A 26160-nucleotide genomic window follows, 5' to 3' on the forward strand; every position below is an offset into this window, starting at 1 on the left:
TTTCCTTCTACTATTAGAAGTAGATTTGTTTTAATATAAATATTGAAGGTAGTAGCATGTAGTAGACAATGTACAATTGAATTATTATTAAATCTGAGAAAATACTCTGTAGGATTTATTGTTCTTTTAAGCCTTAGGCTTGTTTTATCTTTTGGTTAGAAGACGTAGATGCTTCTAATTGTTACTACTATGCCTTTCACTATGTCATCCGACTCTTAATTAGCGGATGAGAAGATTTTGGAAAATTTATTTATTAGGAAACAAATCTTTTGGGTCACAGCCTACTTTCACGTCGGAATTTGTCAATTAATGCACTTAGTAAAATGGATTTTTGACTTAAGGTTGAATTTATAAAGTAGGAGTAAATGGCCTAAAAAAAAAAGAGGAAATTATATAGCCCTATTGGAAATTTTGGAAAGAATGATGAGATACTAAAAAAAAACTTTTATCAATAGGAAGTTGCTAAAATTTTGTTTAGATATTCTGATTTGTAATGGTAAAGGGAATGTTGACAAAATGGCCATAAGAGTTGCCAACATAATATATATATTTTAAAACTTCACTTAACCTTCTTCAATTATCACTACTTTTATAATTACTCTCTAAACTTAAAGAACTCTTAATTTAGCATATTAATTAGTTTATTTTTTTTGTTCAATTTCACATATCCGTTAGAATTTTCTGTTAAATCTTGTCAAAATTCTCACAATATTCCAGTTTATTTTTTAAAAATATGTAATAATATTTTTCTCAAAGATTATAGATTGAATATTTTTGTAAATTTTGTTAAATTCTGAGCAATGACTAAATCTTTGCAATTTTATTTTATTTTTTCCATAAAAAAGAGAAGAGTCATCTTGGGAATTTTGAAGTTCTTTATTAGGATTTAGCTGAAAATCTTATCAAATGAGTGAAATTAATTAAAAAATATATGTATTTTATATGTTTAAAAAACACTTAATATTACTTAGATATTGAGTTATAAGAACTTTTGCAATTTAATTTATAGAAAACTTCCGTCTTATATCAAATTGACAATTTTAAATTTAATTTATTAAATGAGTAATTTTAAATAGTCATTTTTTTTTTTTTTTTTACTTTTATCTAACTGATTGTTGTGGTACATGTATGTTTGGTAAATATTGATACCGTGATTTTTTTTTGAGTAGTAGTGAAAAGTAATTGAGGTAATATAAAGTAAAAAGAATTTATATATGAAAAAGTGAAAAGTTTTATTTTGTAGTAATTTTTTTATTTAAATAATAATAAAAAATAATTAATATAGTATAAAAAAGTGAAAAAAAAAAGAGAATGTTTTAATATATATATATATATATATATATATATATATATATTTTAGAAGTGAAAATAAGGGGATGGATTGTGGTGGACTGGTGGTCGTTATCAAGCACACCAAGGGGGAGCGTAGGAGAAAACAGAGTGCTTCTCCTTTCAAAAGACGGAAACCAGAAAGAGCCGTGAGAGGGGGAGCGTAGGACTGTAGGAGAAACGCAAGAGAGAGAGAGAGAGAGAGCAGACCACGGAGAGCTTGGGGGAAGATTTTTTCGTTATTGCAACGCAAGGTATAAGCCCAAATTCCCTCCCTCAGGTTTCTCTTCTCGTGGATTTAAACCCTTACCCGAAATCCCCTTTCATGTTTTCTTTCTTTTTCTCTTTTGTATTGACTGATTGTTGACGAAAATTCATGGGTTAGTATGTATGGATGATTTTCTGTTATACCCACTTAATGATTTAGCCAAAAAAAGTCCCTAAAAACTTTGAGAGCTTAGGTTGTAAACCGAAAATTTTTTACCACTGTATTTGACAACATTCATAATAGGAATTTCAGCCTGAGTGATTGATGGAATTAAGTAAGACTAAACAAATGAGGTCCGATCAACTCCACTTCAAGCGTCAAAGCTTAGTTTACTCTACAGCATAAAGCCGAGCTATAGATAGCCGCAAGAAAATGTTCATTCTTGGGATGATTTGATTTATGGGAGTAAATTTGTGTAAGGCTGAACATCTTGAAATTGTGGTAAGGAGCTTATTAAATGTGTCAGAGAGCATCCAAAATTTTTTGGGTTAGATAAATATTTTGAGATATGATGAAATAAGTAAATAATTCTATTGACAAAGGAATTATTAAGCATTGATGAATGGATACACGTAGAGCATTTGCTTACTTAAATTGTTTAAGATGGTGAGGAATTATAAGGCCAAGAGTGTTGACATGTGGAATTTAAATTGATATGCAGACATAAAAACATAGGCGGTAACCTTTGAGGATAATAATAAACTTTGGGTCATCCCTACTCTAGAAGAGTGCTGAGTGGTGTGAAGTGGGCGAACTAGCCATTAGGTGGACCCGAGCTCCTTTGTTGAGATTTGGGTCACTCATTGGCCTTCTTGGATTCACATTCAGGGTCTTGCGGATTCAGACTCTATCCTCTTTTTGCTAGGCTGGTTGCTCTCTCCTTGGTTTTGACCCTTTTGGGTGCTCATGGTATCTTTTGCGTTCATAAACTTCTGGCCTTTAGACATAAACTTTGCCATGCTAGTTGACGGATTCTTGGTAAGGGTGTATAAAAACACAGAATATATGGCTTTCAAAGCTTACTCAACTTGTGAGTGTCTATTCCATTATATAGAGTTTGTACAGAGTACAAGATAACTTCTAACTTCTAGCTTCTTGATCTAATACTATCTCTTAGAGATAACTCTTATCTAATATAAAACTGTAATCAATAATCTAGACTAACTACTTATCAAAAAATAATCTAGACTAACTTAAATACAAGTAAAACTCTTTCACTCAATACAAGTAGGACTCTTATCTTTAGGAATCGGTTTTTTTTTATTTTATTTTATTTTATTTTTTTTTTTAATTTTTTTTTATTTTTTTTAATTTTTTTTTAATTTTTTATTTTTATAAGTAATTGCAATTTATTCAAAATAAGCGCAAAATGACGCAACCCTTATACACGGGAAGTATACAAGAGAGCACCTAAAAAGGACGAACAGATAATAATTTTAAAAAATCTACATAAGTAAAAACATTCAAGCTATGATGGAACACTGCCCAAATATATAACGTATTGAGCAACCGCTTTCGTAGCTCAACCATAGATGTCTCTACATCTTCAAAGAGCCTCGTATTCTGCTCCTGCCAAATATACCACAATAAGCACAAATGAGCTAACCGCCAAGCTTCTTTAGCACTACCATACCCAACGCCCCCCCTACTATTTAACAGCTCCAACACCGTGCGTGGCATAACCCACACTACCCCAAATAAAATAAGAATGTAGCTCCAAAGATCCCGGGCTACTTCGTAGTGAAGTAACAAATGATCAATAGACTCCCCACTCTTCTTACACAAACAACACCACTCAATGACTATAATATTCCTCTTACGAAAGTTATCATGCGTCAATATTTTGCCCAAAGCTACTGACCATACAAAGAAAGTCACCCTAGTTGGAGCCTTAACAAGCCAAATATTCCTACATGGAAAAGATGGAAAAGATGGGCAATCTTTCCTAATAAGCTCTTCATAGAAGGATCTCACCTCAAATAAACCATTTTTAGAGGGATTCCACACTAACCTATCACCCTCTCCATGTCGAGCCGAAATGGAGTACAGTCGATCTAGGAAAGAAAAGACCATATCCATCTCCCAATCCTGGATTAGCCGCGTAAAAGGAACATTCTACTGAATAACACCATTATGAACAACCAAATTATCCACCACCATCGCATCTTTGTTCCTCACAATACTAAAAAGAGTTGGAAAGCATTGCTTCAAGGATCTATCCCCACTCACCTATCATGCCAAAAACTAATATGTGATCCATTCCCCACCTCAAAACCAACAAAATTGCGAAACTTCTCCTATCCCATTCTAATATGTTTCCACACACCCACTCCAAAAGAACCCGACACCTCTTTCGAGCACCACTTACCCTTTAGACTCTCAAATTTGGCATCAATCACCGATCGCTATAAAGCCTCTCTCCCTACCATATCTCCACAACCACTTACCCAGGAGTGTTCGATTGAACTGGATGAAATTGTGAACTCCCAACCCACCTGCATGCAAAGGAGTACATATCTTGTTCCAATTCACTGGATGAAATTTGGCCTCGTCATCAATGCCCCCCCAAAGAAAATCCTTTTGAATTTTATCAAGACGATTAGTCAACCTCACTGGAATAGGAAACAACGACAAGTAATACATAGGAATATTGGAGAGCGTACTATTAATAAGAGTCAACCGGGCACCCTTCGACAAATACATTCGCTTTCATCCTGCCAACCTCCTTTCCATTTTCTCAATAACACTATTCCAAATAGAAGTGGACTTGTAAGAGGCACGCAAAGGCAAATCAAAGTAAGTCATAGGCAAAGATGTAACCCGACATCCAAGAAGATTAGCCAACCCTTTGACATCCTCTACTACACCAATAGGGATAATTTTTGATTTTCCTAAGTTAATTCTCAAACCAAAAGCTGCCTCAAAGTATAAGAAGATACATCTCATATGTCGAATTTGTTCTTCTTGAGCACCACAAAAAATCATTGTATCATCAGCAAACAGCAAGTGATTCACAACTAAAGCCTCAGACTCCTTGGCACCCACTGAAAACTCTGTCAAATTACCTTGATCCAATGTGGCAGTCAGCATTCGGCTCCAAGCCTCCATAACCACTACAAACAACAAAGGAGAAAGAAGATCTCCTTGTCGCAAACCACTAGAACTATTAAAAAAACCTGATGGGGTTCCATTCACAAGAATAGAAAAACTCACTGTAGAAATACAAAAACATATCCAATCCCTCCATTTTTCTCCCAAACCACACCGCTGCAACAAATAAAGCAAGAAGTCCCAATTTACATGATCATATGCCTTCTCCAAATCCAGCTTACACAAAAGTCCTGGGTCTCCCGATCGAATATGACTATCCACACATTCATTAGCAATAAGCACATCATTCAAGATTTGTCTACCACCAATAAACGCATTCTGTGTGTTCAAGATAATCTTACCCAATACTAATTTAAATCTGTTCGCGAGAACCTTGGATATAATCTTGTAAATCCCTCCAATCAAACTAATAGGGCGAAAATCTTTCACATCCATGGCACCAGTCTTTTTTGGAATCAAAGAAACAAAAGTAGCATTAAAACTCTTTTCGAACTTACCTCGAGAATAAAATTCTGCAAAGACAGTCATAAATCGTATTTTAAAATATTCCAACACTTCTGAAAGAATGCCATAGTGAAGCCGTTTGGACTTGGTGCCTTATCTTCGTTCAACTCCCTGAACACATCCCACACCTCATTCTCCTCAAAATCTCTTTCTAACCAAATACTTTCATCCTCATCAATGGATAGGAAAGATAGACCCTCCACCCTTAGCCGCCAAGAACAATTCTCAATATACAGATTATTGTAAAACTGGAGTATGTGCTCTTGAATCTCTGTAGGGTTCTTGGAAATTTCACCATTGATCTTCAAAGAGTTCACTTGATTGAATTTACGATGAGAGTTTGCCACCCTGTGAAAAAATTTTATATTCTTGTTCCCTTCCTTCAGCCACAAAACTCTAAATTTTTATTTCCAGTTCAATTCCTCAAAAAGAAGAGTTTTCTCCGTCTCTCTCAACATATCAATCTTACGAACCCTTTCGTCCTCCTCTAAGCCACAACATTCTTCAATTACACCCAGTTTTCGAATACCCTTCAATAATTCTTTCTTTTTCTTCCCTATATCACCAAACACTTCTACGTTCCATTCCTTCAAATCTGTCTTCAACGCCTTCAACTCATTCACCAAAATATAACTAGGAAAACCAAAAAAATTATAAGACAACCACCACTTCTTAACCTGCTCAACAAAACCCTCATGTTTCAGCCACATGTTCTCAAACTTAAAGTACTTATTACCTCCTCTTGGTGCCCCACAATCTAACAACAAAGGAAAATGATCGGATAGAAGTCTAGGCAATCTCTTCTGTGTCACTTCAGGAAATCTTTCTTCCCACTCCGGAGAGACTAAGAATCTATCAATTCTAGACCATTTTTGATCTTCCTGATTATTTGACCAAGTGAACTAGCCACTTCAAGAGGTAGATCCACCAAATTTTGCATGAAAATGAAGTCTAAAAACTCTTCCACAGCTGCAGAAAAGCCGGCACCACTAGACCTCTCACTTGGAAAACGGACCACATTAAAATCTCTCCCAATACATCAAGGCAACTCCCACAAACTCATCAATCCAACTAATTCAAGAACCGGTTGTTACTAGGAGTTGTGAACTACCAGAAGTCTTCTCTATACACTCACTAGAACTCTTGTGTGTTAGAGAAGAATAGGAGTGTGTTGTGCTTTAATATCCTCCCTTATGTTCAACGGGAGTGAACAGACGTTGAGCTTGTATGATAGATGATGAAACCTCTTGGAAACAAGTGGCTTAGTGAGAACATCTGCAATTTGATCGGCACTTGGAACAAATAGAATCTCTAGGTCTTTGGAAGCAACCAACTCTCGAACAAAATGGAAGTCAATAGCTACATGTTTGGTGTGAGCATGAAAAATTGGATTGACTGACAAATAAGTTTCACCAATGTTGTCACACCATATCTTCGGTGGACTAGAAAGTGTAAGACCAAGTTCTTTGAGGAGAGAGCTTATCCAGATCACCTCAGCAGCCGTGTTGGCAACAGATTTGTATTCAAATTCTATAGAAGACCTTGAAACAGTAGGCTGCTTACGAGAACTCCAAGAAATCAAGTTGGAACCAAGGAAAACACAATAAGCACCGATTGAACACCAATCATCTGAGCATCCTGCCAGTCAGCATCCGTGTATGCTTGAAGAGAATCTGTTGAGGTCTTTTGTAACAGTAAACCATGAGTGATGGTATGTTTGAGGTATCTAAGGATCCACTTTACAGCTTGCCAATGAAGTTTGGTTGGATGACGCATAAATTGACACACACGATTAACCACAAACGCCAAATCTGGGCGGGTAAGAGATAAGTACTGAAGTGAATCCACCGTGCTTCTATATAAAGAGGGCTCTTCCATAGGATCACCTGTAAATGTGGATAAGGCTGAAGAAGACGACATGGGAGATGAGATTGGTTTTGCTTCTGTCATATTCATTTTGGAGAGTAAGTTCCGAATGTAGCGTTGTTGGGAAAGTAAAAGCTCATCCTTCACGGGTATAACTTCAATACCAAGGAAGTAGTGTAACTTTCCAAGGTCTTTAATAGCAAAATTAGTGCTTAATAGCTGTAGGAGTTCATCAATGGCAGTGGGAACAAAGGAAACAATAATAATATCATCAACGTAAATAAGTAAATACATAGTGACTGTTGTGGTATGATAGATAAACATAGATGAATCTGCTTTTGAGCCAATAAAACTAAGATCAACCAGTTTCCCACTAAGGCGAGTAAACCATGCTCGTGGTGCCTGCTTCAAGCCATAAAGAGCATTTTTCAGTTTGCATATGTAATGAGGATACAAAGGATGAATAAACCCCGGATGTTGATCCATGTAGACATTCTCGGACAAGAGACCATGCAGGAATGCATTTTGTATGTCGATTTGTTTCATAGACCACTCGGAAGAATAGGCATGTGATAACACAGTACGTATGGTGGTCGGCTTGACAACAGGGCTGAATGTCTCACCATAGTCAATGCCCGCATGTTGGTGAAAGCCGTTTGCAACCAGTCATGCTTTATGACACTCAATAGACCCATCCGCCTTCCTTTTAATTTAAAAATCCATTTGCAGCCAACCACATTTTTCACAACCGATGAAGGAACAACTGTCCAAGTGCTGTTTTTGAGCAAAGCATTAAATTCAGTTTGCATGGCAATGCACCATTCACTAACTTTGACAGCATTGGTGAAACATGTAGGTTCTGTAAGAGCAGCTTCAGAAATTAAGGCCCGAGGTAGAGGGTAGCGCATTGTCCTGTTAGTGAGCTTTCGGATGGTCCTGACATTATTTTGAGATCGGGTCCGCATAGGATGTAAACGGAGAGGTTGCTGCATAGGTGACACATCCGGTTTTGCAATAGAAGAAATAGAAGGAATAGAAGGAATAGAGATACTAGCACGAGTAGGGGAAGAATGTATCGTGGGAATGGGGTCGGTGGGTGGAGTTGATAGTGCTAGTGTTTGTGGAATAGATGGGGTTAATGAAACAGAAACAGGAGTGGAAGAGGGAGGATCTGGAGTTGGAGAAGAAGTAGTGTTTGAGAAGGGAAAGACATCTTCATGGAAGATGACATCCCTAGAGATAAAAATTCGGCCAGTTTCAGGGTGGTATCATTTATAGCCCTTATGACTTGTGTTGTATCCTAAGAAGACACATGGTTTGGATCTAAGTGAGAATTTGTGAGAGTTATACGCACAAAGATTAGGAAAACACTGACAACCAAAAACCTTAAGAAACTTATAATCCGGGACTTGAGAGAAAAGTTTCTCAAAAGGAGAAAGGTTTTTGAGTAGGGGAGTCGGCAGTCAGTTTATGAGATAGCAAGAAGTTAAACAAGCATCATCCCAGAATTTCTTCGGAAGTGAGCTTGTTGCAAGGAGAGCCAAGGTTGTATCAATGAGGTGTCAATGTTTCCTTTCCACACACCCTTGTTGTTGATGAGTGTGAGGACAGGAAACACGATGGAGAATGCCAATGGATTGGAAATATTTGTGGAGGTTGCGATATTTGCCACCCCCATCAGTTTGGACAGATTTTATTTTGACATTAAGAAGACGTTCAACCATTGATTGAAATTTGATAAACACTTGCATGACATCAGATTTGGCCTGAATATGGTAGACCCAAGTAAACCGACTGAAAGCATCCACAAAAGAGACATAAAATCGATTTCCATTGATTGAAATAGGTGGGGAAGGACCCTAGACATCTGAATAAATTAAGTCTAAAGGATTACAAATAGAAGTTTGAGAAACTGAAAAGGGCAAGTGGTGACCTTTTGCTTATGCACGGACAATGCAGGGTACTGTTGCCTTATTGGATAAAACGGGAAGCTGAAATTTGGATAGAACAAAGTTGACTATTCGAAGAGCTGGATGTCCCAAACGGTGGTGCCAACTATTTGGAGAAGTCCTCTCACCAACGAGTGCTTGTGATTGAGATGAATGCACTTGCGGAGGGAAGATGTGATAAAGGCCATCCTTAAGTTGGCCGTGATGAACTGGGAGCCTGGTCTTGTGATCCTTAATAGTAAAAAAAGAAGAATGAAACTCAAAGAAAACATCATTGTCAAGTGCAAATTGACGAACAGAGAGGAGATTCTTGCTTATATTAGGAACTTGAAGTAGTTGTTTGAGTAGAAATTTTTGATGAGAGAAAGAAAGAGATGCAGAACTGGAGTGAGAGATAGACAGACCTGTAACATTACCTATGCGGATCTGATCTTGCCCATTTCAGATTCTGCAAGTTGTTGGTAAGGTGGTGTGTTGCACCAATATTCGGGTACTAGTTCTCTTCTGGAGGAAGAGTAGGTGAAGAGTAATATGCTTGAGTGGACTGGTACTGGGCAGAAGGTGGTCCAGCAGATGCAGGGTCTAGACGCTGATAGCATTTGGGGGTAATGTGCCCGATTTTGCCACACAGCTGGCAGATGGGTCTTGAAGATTGTCCTAAGTCAGGATGAGAGGAGGTTCCTCTGCCGTGGCTAGGAGAGAAAAAATCCTCGACCACAGTAGTTGTTGGTGTAACCACGACTGCGATAGCCTCGACCGAGCAATGGGGAACCTTGTGATGAAAGATTCGCATCTCATGTGCCAGAAGGTGGCCGTAGATTTCATTGAGAGATAGAGGATCCAACCAGGTAGTGATGGAGGTAACAAACGGATTGTAATTAGATCCGAAACCTGCTAGGAAATAGGAGGTTCGTTCAAAGTTGTTGAGGTGTTGGCCGGCAGCACAAGGTTGTCACATAGAGCCTTGAACGTTTGAGAGAATTTCGTGATTGATGCGCTACCCTTCTTGGAGGTAGCAAGTTGATAATGAATCTGTAGGACCCGAGAACGGGCTTGAGAAGCAAACATGGGCACTAAGGTAGTCCAAAGTTGGTGAGCGGTAGCACAACCAACAGCATGAACAACAAGCGGTTCAGTAAGCGTGGAGATGAGCAAGCTGAGTAGCATCTGATCACGTTGGCACCAAGCTAAAAATTCTGGATTTGCTATGGTGGTAGGAGCATCTGGAGTGATGCTCGGATTCGGAATTGTCAGGGTTGGAGGTGTAGAAGTACCATCCAGGAAACCATAAGAGTCTTGGGCTTTAACAAAAGCCATGATCTGAGTTTTCCAGCTTGGAAAATTGGCATCGGAGAGTTTGATTTGCAGGGTATGATTCATGTTTGGGATAAAGAACACAATATTGGGTGACAATGGAGTAAGGGTGGGAATTGTTTCGCCTGAAGTGGTTGTAAAATCGGACATGATAATGGTAAAAAAGACGCTAGTCTATTGAGGGCATTGATACCATATAAAAACACAGAATATTTGGCTTTCAAAGCTTACTCAACTTGTGAGTGTCTATTCCATTATATAGAGTTTGTATAGAATACAAGATAACTTCTAACTTCTAGCTTCCTAATCTAATACTATCTCTTAGGGATAAGTCTTATCTAATACAAAACTGTAATCAATAATCTATACTAACTTAAATACAAGTAAAACTCTTTCACTCAATACAAGTAGGACTCTTATCTTTAGGAACCGGTTGTTACTAGGAGTTGTGAACTACCGGAAGTCTTCTCGATACACTCACTAGAACTCTTGTGTTAGAGAAGAATTAGGGGTGTGTTGTGCTTTAATAGGGAGATAACGAATTTTGATGACCGCATACCTCCCGTGGGGGTTGTCAAGACCACCTTCTCATCTATGTCGTCTACCAACATCATTTCCCGATTGAACTGACACACGTAGTCTCAAAGGGATTTGTCAGTATTTCGCTAGATATTCAGGAGGTATGTTACCAGCGTTAGTTGTCTCTGTTCCCCGAGGAAGTGCCACACAAATTGTCGGCTTAGCATGGTGAAGGAGCTGATCGGCCCTCATTTCAGCCTTTTGAACAACCTCCAACCTGATCTCTTTAACGTAGTTGGGAAGGACCTGTATATGATCTCATTAGGGACGAGTTGCTAGTGCATGAGGGCCTTGTAAGTTTCAGTTGGTCCAGGGGGTCTTGGGTACCATCAAACATTTCCAGTTGGGACATCTTGAACTTCCGGGAAGGAGAAGTTCCATTATCTGAGGGGTGAACTTGAAGTTTGACCAAACGGAAAAGCTCATCCACAACCATCATTATTATTTTTTTTTCATTGAGGGCCTCCATCATGCCGTCCAGTTTGGCCTGCATCTCCTCAGTTGCTCCTCTACGTGGCTAGATGCTTCTAACTCCTCCATGTGCTTTCCTTTCAAAAAATTTCTAGGGACTCATGTTGGTTTTCACGGTCTAGCCCCCCATCTGGCTTTTTTGCTTTAGGAAATTCATCTTCTTCCCTCCTATAGGTGGCTCCAGTTCATCGCGATGGGAGGGTCTTTGGTCCCTGCAAGAGTGTTGCATTAACATTTGCTTTTGTTGCGGGAATAGGTTCATGTTTCGGTTGAGACATTGCTGGTGGAGGTCTAGCATGGAGATATGTTGGTCCTAGGGGTCATGAGGCGGGTTTTCATGAGGTCCTTAGACTGTAGTGTCCACGGCGTTTCTCCTAGCACCCATCGATCTAGTTTGCACCATAAGATCTTTTGCCTAAGAAAGTAGTCAAATATTCACAAAGATGGCATGAAATTCTGACAGTGGATGCCTACAAGGAGTAAGATAATTGGAGAATTGGAGGAGGGGATGTTGGCTAAGGAAATCTCTAACGCTTAAGTTAGCTAGGGTAAATGGTAAAATTTCTCTAAGGGAGAGTGCTAAGGTAATCATTAACTTGATAATTATGTGAAGATACTTGAAAATGGTTGCCCGGCATTCCTTATGTGGAGTGTCTACTAAAAGTGTACGGTCTTGGCCAGGTTTTGCCAACTAAACATGAGACTCAAGTGAAAAGGAATCAAACAGGCAACTATTGATTGGCATTGTAATGTTAGATAGGCATAATAGAGGGTGGAAGTGTAAATATAGGCTTTAGGAGGATTGAGGAAGTTGATTTTGTCAAAAGCCTAGATAGCCAACTCTGCTCAACTTCACTTGACTTGATTCTTGCATGTGAATAACACTGCTCAAATCCTCCGCCCCACACTTGAATCAGAAGAGATTATATTCAAACTTGAACCGGAAAAACAAGAATAGCGAAAAAAGAAAAGAAAAGAAATTACAATCATCACAAAATACAATTACTGTTGAGAAGTTTCAAGTAAAGGAATAGATATTCAAATCTTACATATAGGTTACTTCACAATGACTGGAACAAAATAGCACGCAAAACTACCGTCATTACCAAATACAGTTACCATAGAGAAGTTCCAAGTAAAGCAATGTATATTGGGAGAAAAGATTCATTTGGGTGAACGGCAAATACAACCTTCTTATTTATATAATCCAATATTTTGTCCACTAGAACCTTTTCAAGTCTAGTAAAGGACAGAAACTTGCATTGGTATCAAGGATTATCATGTTCCTCCTAAACTACTAGTTGATTCCGTATATGTGTCTGGTCTTGTGGAAGAACTAGTTGTGCTGGAAAGCTCTGTGCCTGAAAAAAAAGATGGCAGTTTTGGAGTTGGAATTGTTGCAGTTTCACTGTCAAGCATGGTAACAGCAGTTGACATGGTGGGGCGGTCATTTGGATCTTCTTGTACGCATATAAGTCCAATGTTTACACACTTCTCGAACTGATATGCATTGCAAACTTCACGTAGAGTCTGGTCCATTAAATCCAACACCTTGTTTTCTACCCACAATCTCCATGCCTGAGACAATCTTAAAATCAGAATTGTAATGAAGTATAAAATGACCAAAGAAATTAATGACTACAAAAAAGTAAACACACTTACATAACCTTTAAGGCTCATGGCTAGATTTGACTCATAATTCTTTTTTCCACTTATAATCTCAAGTAGAACTACACCAAAGCTAAAAACATCAGATTTAACTGAGAAAAGTCCATTTAATGCGTACTCCGGGGACATATAGCCACTGCATAATAATGTATATTAGTGGATAAGTTAGGCACGTGTACATTTTTTTTGTCTAAATAGAGTTAGGATTGAATAAGCTTTCACAATTACGCTGTATAGTGTCTATAATAAACTTACTAAGTTCCAGCTAGTCTCGTTGTGTTTGCCCCTGTTTCTTTGCCTTCAATCATCCTTGCCAATCCAAAGTCGGATATTTTGGAGTTCATCTCCTCATCTAAAAGAATGTTGCTAGTTTTCAGATCTCCATGGATGATTCTCAATCTGGAGTCATGATGAAGATAAACAAGCCCACGAGCTATTCCCAAAATTATTTTGAAGCGCATATCCCAATCCAAACTCATGCTTAGCTTTTGATCTTGCAAGGTTTTCATTTGTCATTCAAGAGAATAATTTTAGCCACATTAAACAAGATATATAGTCTATCAAGCACTACAAGAGATTAGGAATTCAGTTTAGAAGCAACCAAATATAAATGAGTCTAAGCTTTTGTTAAGCATGTACTCATAGAGTAAAATCTTTTCATATCCTTTTGCACAATATCCCCGAAGTCGAACAAGATTTCTATGTTGAAGTTTTCCAATCAATACCACCTCATTTTTAAATTCATGTAAGCCTTGTCCTGAGACACTTGAGATCCTCTTTACCGCAATTTCTTGTCCTCCTGGAAATGTGCCCTGAGACACCTTACTCACAATGTTACCTCTCACCATAAACTAGTTTTCATGAACACTAACATCAATTAATGTTGTTGAAATAACCTTGTAAACCCATAGCCCCCCTCTCCGAGCTTGTTTGCATCTGAGAAGTTATCTGTAGCTGCTAGAATGCTTTCCAAATCAAAAAGGGGTACATCTATGCCTTTTTCATCTTCTTCTCTGAACTCACCCGAACCCATCAAGTCTTTGAGATGTTTTTCACTGTCTAATGTGCGAAGCACTCAATTTCTTTCATCACTTCTTCTGTTTTCTAAGTTCAGAAGACAACCAGATATATCAGTTACACTAACATGATAATTAATTACATGAAAGAGTTAATAAATGGCTTTATTTTGAGTCAAATGGAAATGCTGCAGATTGTGCTCTGTAGAGTGCATTTCGTAAAGCAGTTACCTTGTCTCTTGGCCATCTTTCGTCTCCACATATATAAACAAAAAATTGCACTTGAAAGGAGAAACACTACTATTAGAGGTATCATAACAATCAGAGTCAACGACATCTTTCCTTTTGAATGCTCTTCTGAAGGTTGAGGATAATCACCTTCTACAAGCCCTGATGGAAAAATTAAAGTGATCATAAGCCAAATTCCTCAGATATACTGTTTAGATTCATTATCGCAATTATAATGTCTATTGTTAGTACAAGGTAAGCATGATACCAAAAACCTAAACCTTGCAATAAGCTAAAGAGGATTTGAAAGTTCTACCAAAAACCTTCCAATTTCTAACATACAATTAGAAGTGATTATATATACATAAGGAAAATAAAACTTTTAGAAAGCTGCACAAATCCTCAGTTGAACAGGGTCAATTTTTCTTAATACTGATGAAATGCAATGGAGAAAGTGGTCCGGGGTTTAATTATCACAACTAAAAAAAAAAAAACAGCAGGACAGGATCCTCCTTCACTAATAGACCAATCTTAATCTGCCAGAGGCACATGAAATAGCATCCTAACCTTTATTGCAGTTTAAATTTGAGCCATCCCATTGGAAGTTTCCTGTGCAAAGACACCTCTTTCCATCTCTTGTTACATTGGAAGTTGAATTTGGCCATTCCTTGCAGTCTCTGGAAGAATTACAGCTTGGCTCGTGCGGGGTCTCCCAACTAATCTTTACTTCAGCTTCAGTGCCAGAACTGTTGCTAGAATTAGTGAAAAGCCACGTGCTCTCAATAAACGGCAATGAGTCATTGAGAAGCTGAGTTGCTCCTGAATTTCTATCATATCCTACATATTTGACTTGGATGACAAATTTTCGTGTACTTGGATCGATACTGGCTACTCGATAGGTGCCACTGGGAGCCTTGAATTTAACCTGGCCTGTGGAACTGTTGCAATCAAGCTTGAAGTACGTGTGTTCGCCGCAATTTGGTCCAGTGCTCAGTGGATAGGGTATCAAGTTTGTGCCAAGGCTCACAATTCCTAACAGTTGATTCTGCAAAGGTATATAAAATTTGGAATAGTAATGATAACAAGTTGCGTGACATGTCAAGTACTTCTATAAATACCCTAGCAGCCCACGGGTGACAAGTGACTCTTTAATGTCATCGTCAAGAACAAAAAGAAAGATTAGCGATATGATTTTAAAATTCCATATCAGCATAGGTGTTTTCTCAGTTCCCTTTTTAACATTGATGATGATTTTTTAATTTAGCTACTGAATTAATCCTAGCATATTTCAAGGTGTAAAAAGAGTACCTATAACAGATTTTGTCACGCGGATAGAGAGGTTACGACCACCGTTTGTGTACTCCTCTTGAAGATTACTTAGATTCTCAGTCCAAATCCAGCAGATGTCGGTCAATGAATAAGCCTGACACAGGCTGGAGTTAAGGCACTGCTTTCTGTATTCTGTTTCATTGTTTGCATCATAGATACGAGAGTCTGGGTTGTTCACTTTCATCATCTTTAAGTTCAAGAACATGTCGCTGTTGTCAGATGATGTTGAATTTTTGGTGCACCCATCCAAAAAATCTCCAGAACCCAGGCAAACATTTGCATAGCACACCATTGTTAACATTGCAGCTGCCGAATTTCCCACAAGCATTGTAAATGCTACATTTGTCGTTCGGCACCCACCATTCCAAAACCCAATTTCCACTGTCCGCATCCCGCTTCAAATACTGTAATTCTCCCGTATGCTTCATTACTAACCTTTTGTAACCATCAGCCTCCGGCAAACACCTGCTATAGTACTTGCTGTGCTTCGCGCATTGCCGCCTGCTGAAATTTGATAACAAGTTTGCTACTTCAAAATGCTCGTGCATTTCATCAAAGCTCAAGAAGTCGCCTGACATCCAACTTCTCCAATAATCGAGTAGTCCTGGCCTTTTTGAGATTACGTAGTGGCCTGATTCTTCTTTGTATTGCTTAAACGTGAACTCCCCACTTCCCGGGTCAACATCACCTGTCCATGAAGTCAACGTCAGGCTTTCATCCATCTTCATACCTGGAAGAAATTTATCAGTTGGATTTTGGAAGCTCTCCCACAGACTCATCGCCAACTGATCATCACCATCATCGCTTAAGTCCAGGTTTCCAGAATCCATGAGCTGCACAGTTCGATTTGCAGACAAAGAAATCTCAACACTAGTATTCCAATAAAGGTGTCCAGTAGTATTATCCCATACCTTAAGGTTGCCATCTTCTGCAATTCCAAAAGCTCCAGTGGAACTACTGGGCTGTCTAGATTGGCAACCCACACAACTGTTTGTTGATCCTGTTTGTACCATATCCCAACGAACCTTTTGTTGCTAGAGGTAAAGAATCCCAGTTCAAAGGTACTGGAGACAAGGGTTGTTTCTCCATCGTCAATAATCCAGTCGCCCTGCTTCAAAGTATCTCTAGCATAGCAATCCACACGACAGGAACAGAACAAGAGTATGTACAAGGAAAAGATAGAATACAGCAAGCAACTTGAAGACAATATACAGTTGATTTTTCTTCTATGGCTTACCATTACGAATAATTTCATTGAAATTTTCTATCATTTCAACCATACTGAGGCTGCTTATCATCTCGTTGCCCTCACGATTTCCTGATACAAAAACGCCACGATGTTCTTGCATGCTTTTTAACCAAGAAGCTTTACTGATCAGCAATTTTCATTATTTTGGTCTGCAAATTCGTCCATTTCCCTCTGCAGTATAGTCTTGGTAGCTTTACTTTTCTCGTTCTCGTTGTGAGAAATTAGAATAATCAAGTACATGATTATGTGCCTAGAAAAATAATTAAAAAATCGACATGATTATGTGCCTAGAAAAATAATAAAAAACTCGACATGATTACGAGGATTTGTCTTTTCTTTTTCTTTTTCTTTTTTAAAAAGCGACCATTGATTCAACTTTAGATTCCCATGGGACGCACCTTGAGAATCATGCCCAACTTTAGATTAGCGGTAGATGCATCCTTTTGTTTGGAATATATTATGGGGCAATTCGGTTCCTGAATTGGTTTAAGTGTCATTTTTGGGTATACCATTTTATGGGTACAATGAACTTTCTCTAAATTTAATTCTAAAAAACTATTAAACTAGCCACTTTTCAAGCCTATTAAATATTAAACTCTCTAAATATTTATCTCCTTTAACTAAATATCATTTTTTATTAGTGAAACTAACTATATATCAGAATTTAATTTCTCTGCCCAACTATAACTGTAATTCAAAACTTTGTTGTGCAAAGGGAGGAAATAATATGAAAAAAAAGTTAACTTTTACCTTTTGAGCTCATTACATTTAAAGAGGAATTCTTACCGATGTTAAATATTACATTAGCTAAAGAGCCTATTATATGATGTTTTTTTTGTCAAATTTTAAAGTAAAGCCGAATGTAGAGAGCCCACTATGAATGCTCTTAACACGATATTTAAGGATAAATGTTAAATTCTTCTATGTGGTTTGAAATTTTGATAAATAGTTTTTTAAAGTCTAAATAATGACTAAGCACTCTTAAGCGTATGATTCCCATAGTAACGTCTGAGCAAACGAATGGTAATCCCAATGTTCCAAAATACTACATGAGAGATTTTTCAGGTAAGCACCATATATATATCTACGAGCACCATAATTGATATCAAATGTTTGGTCCACTCGAATCTTTGCATTGGTATCAACCATTATCTTCCTTCAAACTCAAAACTATTAGTTAATTCCGTATATGTGTCCGCTATCCGAAAAGAACTAACTTTGCTAGAAAGGCTTGGAACATATGCGGGCTGTTTTGGAGTTGGAAGTGTTCGAGTATCACTGTCAAGCATGGCAACAACATTTGATGTGGTGGGACGGTCTTTTGGGTCGTCTTGTACGCATAAGAGTCCAATATGTACACACTTCACAAACTGATCTGTATTACAAACTTCATGTAGAGTTGGGTCCATTAAATCAAACACCTTGTTTTCTCCACACAATCTCCACGCCTGAGACAATTTTAAACTCAGAATTGGAATGAAGCATAAAATAACCAAAACAATATAGTCATTATGGAAAATTAAACACACTTACATATTCTATAATGTTCTCATGTGGTTCTGACATAGTCAATTCTGCATTCCTTCTTCCACTTATAATCTCTAGTAGAAGTACACCAAAGCTATAAACATCGGATTTGGTTGAGAAAATTCCATAAGCTAGTAACTCCGGAGACATATAGCCACTACATGCCAAAATTCATTAGTAAATAATGAAGGCACTTGTATATTCTGTGTAAATAGAGTTGGGGGAATGAAAATTGTGCTTACATAGTTCCAGCTATTGTGGTAATTATTTCCTCAGTTTCCGAAAACATATAATCACTGCATGCCAACATTCATCAGTGGATAAGGTAGGCACTTGTATATTATGTGTAAATAGAGTTGAGAGTTTGAAAATTGTGCTTACAAAGTTTTAACTACCCCGGTTTCTTTGCTTCCAACAATCCTTGCTAAGCTAAAGTCAGCTATTTTGGGGTTCATCTGCTCGTCTAAAAGAATGTTGTCGGGTTTTAGATTTCCATGAACAATCCTCCATGTGGAGTCACGGTGAAGATAAAGAAGCCCACGAGCTATTCCCAAAATGATGTTGACGCGCATTTTCCAGTCCAAACACATGCGTTTCTTTTGATCTTGTATGGTTTTCATTGCCATTCAAGAGAACAGTTTTAGCAACAATAACAAATCAGCTTTAACTTAAACAAGATACAGTTTATCAAGCATGCTAGATATTAGGAATTTCATTTAGAAACCAACCAAATATAAATGACTCTAAGCTTTTGTTCGGCATGTACTTATAAACTGCAATCCTTTCTTTTCCTTTTATGCAATATCCTCGAAACCTAACAATATTCATGTGTTGAAGTTTTGTCATCACCACCAACTCTTTTTCAAAATATTGTTTTATGCCTTGTTGCGAGACCTTCGAAAGCCTTTTTACTGCAATCTCTTCACCTCCTGAAAATGTGCCCTGGGACCAAAGTCACCATACTCAAGATATTACTACCAACCAAAAACTAGTTTACATTAAGATTAAATGCCAATTAATGCTATTGAAATCACCTTGAAAACACATCCAAACCCTCCTTGTCCAAGCTTCTTTGCATTTGAGAAATTATCTGTAGCTGCTTGAATGCATTTCCAATCAAAAAATGGTGCATATATACCTTCCATATTTTCTTGTCTGAACACACCCAAGCCTATCAAGTCTTTGACAGGTTTTCCTATTTTTTTGATGAATAAAAAGCAATGGTCAACTGCTTTGACAAGTTTTTTACTATCTAATGCACAAAGTACTGCTCGACTTCTTCTATCACTTCTTTTGTTTTCTGGGTTCAAAAAGACAACCATATATATATATTAGTTATATAATAATGATATGAAATGACAAATTTAATTTAAAGGGACAAAACCTCATATTTTGCACAGTGTGCATTATGAAAGCCTGCAGAATTATTACAACTATTGAGACTTTTACAAATGGATCAAACCTTTTGGCAAAAAGTTTCTCTAATGTTTTCAAGAACTCACCGGAGTCTATCAAGTCTTTGACCTTTTTTTCACTGTTTAATGCATGCAGTGGTTGATTTCGTAAGTCTCTTATCCTGTTTTCTAAGTTCAAAAGACAACCATATTTATATATATTAGTGACATGATAATAACATGAAACAATAAAGAGTTTTATTTTAATTCTAGGGATAAAACCTCATATTGTGCACGATGTGCATTATGAAAAGCCATAGAATTGGAACATTAGAGATCGAGTTTTGCAAATGGATCATAACCTTTTGGTCGGAAGTTTCTCTAATGTTTTCAAGAGAACAACTACCTTCGGTTAGAGATGCAATCGAGTTGTAGAAGGTTTTGGCGATAGTTGTTGTATCAATTCCACCAATTTCAAAGATACCTACTAGACATGTACGATCAATATTCTTCTCTATATCTAAAAGTGGTTTCACATATTGTTGGCGAGACTCTGGATCCTGAGCAACTTGAAAGTATCTATGTTTTAATAATATTGAATTGATCCATTGAATGATTTCGCGAATAGATTCAGCTTCATTCCTGCCAATACAATATTTGTAAGAATAAATTGCATTAAAAATGACTAATTTTCAAAATATGATCTTAATGCAAATGAAATTTTTAATGAATTTAGAATTCTTTCTTATAATATAAAAAGAGTTGTTAGAAATACTTGTTCCCCAAAAGCCTCCCGGACAAATTGGCCACTTGTGATAGGGCTGTCTTCCACCTTTGCAACTTCATTTGATCATGCTTAAACCTTTCTTCAAGTTTAACGAATGCTTCTCCAACACTATTTGTTTGATTCCGTACTTCCGACGGATGTACGTGATAGAACAAGGGTAGAACGTGTTGCCCCCATGTTTTTCTACACTCGAGGATCTTCATCAGCTCGTCCAAGCACCATCGGGAGGATGCATAGTTTTTAGAGAGTACAATGATTGAAATCGCTGACTCTTCAATGGCTTTGAGAAGTGCTGGTGAAATTTCTTCACCGCTTCTAAGGTTGTCATCCATGAACGTATTGATATCATTTCGACGCAAAGCTGCATATAGATGGGCAGTAAAAGCTCTACGAGTATCTTGACCTCTAAAACTTAAAAATACATCGTAAGCGCACTGATGAATAGAAGATGAAAGGGAGGAGGAAGAGGCTCCGTTGAAGGCCGCCATGGAAGAAGTTATACTCTATGCATGTATGCAAGACTAGTAGAAAAAATTGCAGAGAGCTGCAGAACTACCGTACCACAGCTCTGATTCCGCGTTGGATAATAATAAGCAGGCCAAGAAACTTCTTGGCAAAATCCTAGCTTGTTCAATGAAACTTGTTCATTGAAACCGAAATAATAATTTATTATCATTATTTATCCTCAGGTTTCAACTAAACCCAACCTAACCACAAAAAAAACAAAAAAAAAAAAAAAACACTTAATCCAACCTGGTCAACTACCCCACCTTTAACCATGGTCAGATTGGATTGACAAAGTCCAACCCCTTCAATTCATAACTCCACCGACAAACTCACCTCGTCTAGGTTCATTCCCACGTGCATTTTACAGGGAGTAATGTTATTGTTTTAGGTTAGATTCGAGTAGAGAATTACATGTCTAAGTTTAACTCATTTAATTTTATTTCAAATATATATAAGTCTAGTTTAAATTTATCACCAAACTAAATATTATGTTCTAATTTAGCTAATTTATTTCGTTCTTGATTCATCTTCCTGTAACATTTTTTTTACATGATAACATGACGTAAAGGCAGATGAAATTGCAACATGTGCATACCACACGCGTCTTGGGATGCAGAATCCACCGTTGGTGGTTAAAACAACACCATTCATCTTGTTATTGCAATTTGTACATGGCACGGTGAAACAATTCTGTAGTTAACAACCTTTTTCTGATTGTATGGCATTGCTTTTTGAGCGTATGTGGACAATCATATTGTTTTGGTATTTCAAGCTGATAGGTACAGAGCCATACATTTTATTGGGAGGGATAAATAATTTTTTTTATTTTTTTTTTAAGTAGGAATTAAAGTATGAATATATATAAATTCAAAAATACAAGTCCATATCCTCTTGTCTAAATGGTCGGTCATCTATGAAGTATATATTACTTCATATTAAAAAATAAATAAAATAACGCCAAATTTTAAGTAAATTAAACATAACCCAGTTGTATATTTTTATTATTCCTTTGAAATTAAAAATTAGTAATCAAAATTGAAAAGATTTTTTGTTTTGGAAAATATGTATAGAAAATCACTGTCCAAAGATTCAAAAAAAGGAAAAAAAAAAAAAAAAAAAAAAAAAAAAAAAAAAAGAAAAAAAAAAAAGAAAAGAAAAAAGGGTCTCAATTTCTGTACTGGAATTGATAAATTTCAATTAAATGAAATTGTGTGTTTTACGCAAGGCTTTACCTGAATGACATGGCCTTGAAGTTAACATTCTGTTACACCTTTTGCTAGAACAAACCACTCTAACTAACACAGTAGCCCACTAACTATTATACAAATCACATTATATTAATATATACAAAACACGTTCAACTAAATACAACACAAAACAAATGAAACGCATATTTTTTAGACTTTTCTAATGTCATCTACTTGTATTGATGAATCCCCATTTTACGCTACATTTGCCACGCATCCTTAGGAAACTGAGTTTTGCCAGGCATGTGACTCCAAGAGTCCACACATGTCTTCCTCCAATGCACTGCAAACCTTATAATTTTTTTTTAATCTTAAAATTTTATTCTTCTTAAGAATTGAAGGGGGGGGGGGGGGGGGGGGGCATGGACTATACCGGCCCCCTTCCCTTCGTCCCTGCTAATATGTCTACCTCTTATTAATTACAGGGTGTAAATTACACTGGGTCTTTATAGGAGTTATTTTCAAAAAACAAAGTATATACAAATGTGAATATGAGTATGTGCACCAAGTATTTGCAAAGTGTAACGCATGCAAACACCATGAAGTGTTGAACCATAAGATGCTCCAAACATTAATTGAGAAGGTTAGTGGCATGGAAAGACACAAGGAGTTGCCTTGGGACGTGGATACTGATGTAAATTGGTCTAAATGGATCGGATCGGTCAACACTGACTTGCCAGAAGACTTGAACAATATTTTTGAAGACCCCAACTATATACTTCCAAAAGAAGTTGCAGAAAATTCAATCATGAACACCGGTTACAAGATAAATATATTCTCCGCCACCATCATCGCGGTGGAGAGTTTTATCAGTTTTAGGTATATATAGTTTCTAACAGGAAGTAAGATGCGATTTACACCTTAAACAAAATGTCATATTTCATTATATAATTCTCATCTATAACGTTGGTACCCAATGTTTTTCCAGCTCAATCAATGCAATTCGCATTTATAAAATTTCACATATAAATTTCACAATGGCATCACTGCATCAAATATACTATTATGCATCATCAGTATCAAAATATAGTTCGGCTCACTATTTGCATGATTTATTCAAAAAAAATTATTTACTTTGAGAATCAATGACAATAAGACCTATGCACATGTATATATACCCAAATACATTTTATTTTAAAATCTTTACGTTTTGGCGTATTATTTTTATAAAATCCTTAATTAATCAATTCTACTTACCTTAGATTCCTGTACCACTACCACGTGGATTTGCCACGCCTTGGTTTATGTCCCTTGTTCCTAAAAACAACAAAATTAAATATTATTACCTAAAATAACAAACTACGTATTCTTTAAATAATAAAATTCTTCAAAGTCAATTTTTCACTTTTGTCTATTCTCTAAATCTTTTATTATCTCACACGTACCTTATCCAATTTTTGTCTTCTTCCTCAATCTTCCCTTTTCATCCCACACATAACCGCAAGCCCCTTTATTACTACTATTTTGTTATTCATTTATCTATCTCTTACTTTACTATAAATCCCCTCTTCTTTGTTTTTGTCTTGTTATTCTCTATTTCCTCATTCTCACATGCGAATCTCTCTTCCCTGTAAGTTCTCTTTTCCTCTTTTACGTTTCTTTTCTTCGAGACTTCTAGTTGCTGGAAACTCATAGCTCCTCCGCTTCATATTTTGTTTCTCTCTAAAATTGTAAACAAATCTTCCTTCATCCAAAAATCAAGTCTAACAAGAATACAACTCAAAATCCCTAAATCTCTAGAACAAATAAATACCCACAACTAAGAACAAAAATTTTCTACAAATCGATTTGTAAAAAATTTAATACAGTCCACATATAAGAGTGACATATATCATTTAAACATGTGAGAATCACATACTTTTTTATTAATGCTATTAAAAAAATATGAGAAGTACATACTATTAAAACAACATGTGTTTCTCACATGCAAAGGGACACATATCAATCTTTTATGTGGGTTGTATAAAATTTCATACAAATCGATTTGTAGAAAATTTCTGTTCCACAACTAATTATCCTCTCCAACCAAAACTCCCAAAAGAGAACCACCCCAAAAATAAACAATCAAAATCTCCGGCACCCAACACAATTCAAAGGAAATTTCCGACACCCATTATTTTCCATAGCCAAAAACACCAAATACAATATGATTATTTCTAAAATCATCAAGTAATTTAAAGTCAAGAAAATCTCACATTAGTAGAGAAAACACTTCTAACCTCAACCGTTAAAGTGCTGAAATCTGTTTAAGGAATTTGAAATGGAAATGGAATGAAAAAGGGAAAGAAATGAAAGAATAATGAAATCTGTATTGAAATGGATAGTTTGACGTGTCCGGCCTCCTAAAGCGATTCAAGGTGCTCAACCTCCAATTACAGCAGTAATCGATCTTCTTAGTTATCAGATATATCTACAATCATAGTCTTGAACCTTATATACACATATATAGCCCCTAATCTAACAAAGTAGCAACTCTTACAATTGAAATGGGCTTCGCCACTAACTACTAAAACCAAGCCCATTCGGCCCATTACAAAAACCAAGCCCATCCAGCCCATTAATGGTACTGTTACATACCTCATTCTTTCTCATCTCTTCTTTTTCTTTTCTTTTCTTCTTCTGCGTCTTTCTCTCTCTCTCTCTCTCTCTCTCTCTCTCTCTTTCTCTTTTCTTTTTCTGTTTGGTTTGGATTTCGTAACTACCGTGAAAGACACACGAATGAGGGGGCTGAGTCATCTCCTACCACGCGTCAAACACCCACCCCCCACCCCACTCTTTTTTTTTTAAAAAAAAAAAGTACGAAGGAAAATACCCAAAAGCCCCTTCTGTTTTGGGGATATTACTTATTTCTTTCTGATATTGTCTAGTTTCTTTAAATGTGAGGAATTGAATGTCAATCTTACATGTCTAGGAGATTAATTAATGGAGAAAATGGTTTATGCGTATCTTTTTCCTCAAATTAGTTTCTTGTCTTTTGCAAGTTGTTGCTATTAAACAATTGGATAGAAATGGTCTTCAGGGTAACAGGGAAACATTTCTCTATGCGGGTGACTAGGTGGTGTTTCATGATATAATATTTATTTTGCTATTAGTGATATCTGCGCGAACACTTACAAGAGAAATATAATCTCCGCCACCGTCAACGCCATTGAGAGTTTTATTAGTTTTAGGTATAGTTTTTAACAGGAAGTAAGATGCGATTATCAATTAATATATCTAAGATCCTTTTTCCACTTTACCTTCTCCACCATTTTGTTTCTATATTAGTTGTTCATTCTATTGGAGGTTGGGATTTATTATCATCCCTCCATCACCCCGACGCTTATGTGGTCTACTTAACAAAAAAAATCAATTTCATGCACTAAATACTATAGGAGACCATAGAACATAGACATTGAGTGGATGAGAGATTGATTCATAGCATTACTCAAAAATATTAAACCCTAATTTGTTAATGAGGTAATGCATTTTGGAGAGGATTGGATCAAATTGTAATAAACTGATTGGCATTCATAGTATATCTCTAAACGGAAATGTATAATTTTGATATCTTGAAATTCTTGAAGGTTTATATAGATTTGTCCTTGACCAAGCTAGCAGATTTATGTTGAAATTTCAAAACAGATTTTAATAATATTTTAGCATACACCATATGCTTTAAGGATTAATTTAACATTTTGGGGTATGAGTCTACGTGTCACTTTAAGTTGGAAGATGCGGTGAATTGAAGGTCATGGGTAAGGCCTCAGCCCTAGGGCATTACCTGCACTCCTAGGCTCCAAGCTCAATTCATCCAACCCACTACCCTCAAGGCGTT

The 26160-nt window shown here is 36.8% G+C and overlaps 1 protein-coding gene, 1 long non-coding RNA gene and 1 pseudogene across 2 annotated transcripts; 1 reads left to right on the forward strand and 2 right to left on the reverse strand.

Annotated features, from left to right (window-relative positions):
- The first annotated feature begins 1389 nt into the window (after nucleotides 1-1389).
- On the forward strand, nucleotides 1390-15529 carry LOC133860753 (uncharacterized). Its single transcript, XR_009898931.1, has 2 exons — nucleotides 1390-1583; nucleotides 14978-15529. It is a non-coding gene; the product is annotated as an uncharacterized LOC133860753 (long non-coding RNA).
- On the reverse strand, nucleotides 12302-16887 carry LOC133860751 (G-type lectin S-receptor-like serine/threonine-protein kinase At4g03230; annotated as a pseudogene).
- Nucleotides 16888-17786: 899 nt separating this feature from the next.
- On the reverse strand, nucleotides 17787-21121 carry LOC133860750 (G-type lectin S-receptor-like serine/threonine-protein kinase At4g03230). Its single transcript, XM_062296359.1, has 9 exons — nucleotides 20578-21121; nucleotides 20209-20444; nucleotides 19911-19991; nucleotides 19443-19708; nucleotides 19137-19350; nucleotides 18790-19012; nucleotides 18651-18704; nucleotides 18415-18565; nucleotides 17787-18329 (listed from the first exon to the last, which is right to left on the reverse strand). The coding sequence occupies exons 1-9, from the start codon at nucleotides 21075-21077 to the stop codon at nucleotides 18030-18032; spliced, it is 2025 nt and encodes a 674-aa protein (XP_062152343.1). The 5' UTR covers nucleotides 21078-21121; the 3' UTR covers nucleotides 17787-18029.
- Nucleotides 21122-26160: the final 5039 nt, after the last annotated feature.

The sequence above is a fragment of the Alnus glutinosa genome, chromosome 2, assembly GCF_958979055.1.
Source record: "Alnus glutinosa chromosome 2, dhAlnGlut1.1, whole genome shotgun sequence".
Taxonomy (NCBI): domain Eukaryota; kingdom Viridiplantae; phylum Streptophyta; class Magnoliopsida; order Fagales; family Betulaceae; genus Alnus; species Alnus glutinosa.

Excerpts from the sequence above, each read along its gene's own strand:
- LOC133860750 (XM_062296359.1), bottom strand. The coding sequence starts at position 21,077 with ATGGCGGCCTTCAACGGAGCCTCTTCCTCCTCCCTTTCATCTTCTATT. Across the intron at positions 19,709-19,910 it reads CAAAGACTTGATAGACTCCG|AAAACAAAAGAAGTGATAGA; the intron begins GTGAGTTCTTGA and ends TTTTGAACCCAG. Across the intron at positions 18,705-18,789 it reads ACCGGGGTAGTTAAAACTTT|TGATTATATGTTTTCGGAAA; the intron begins GTAAGCACAATT and ends GTTGGCATGCAG.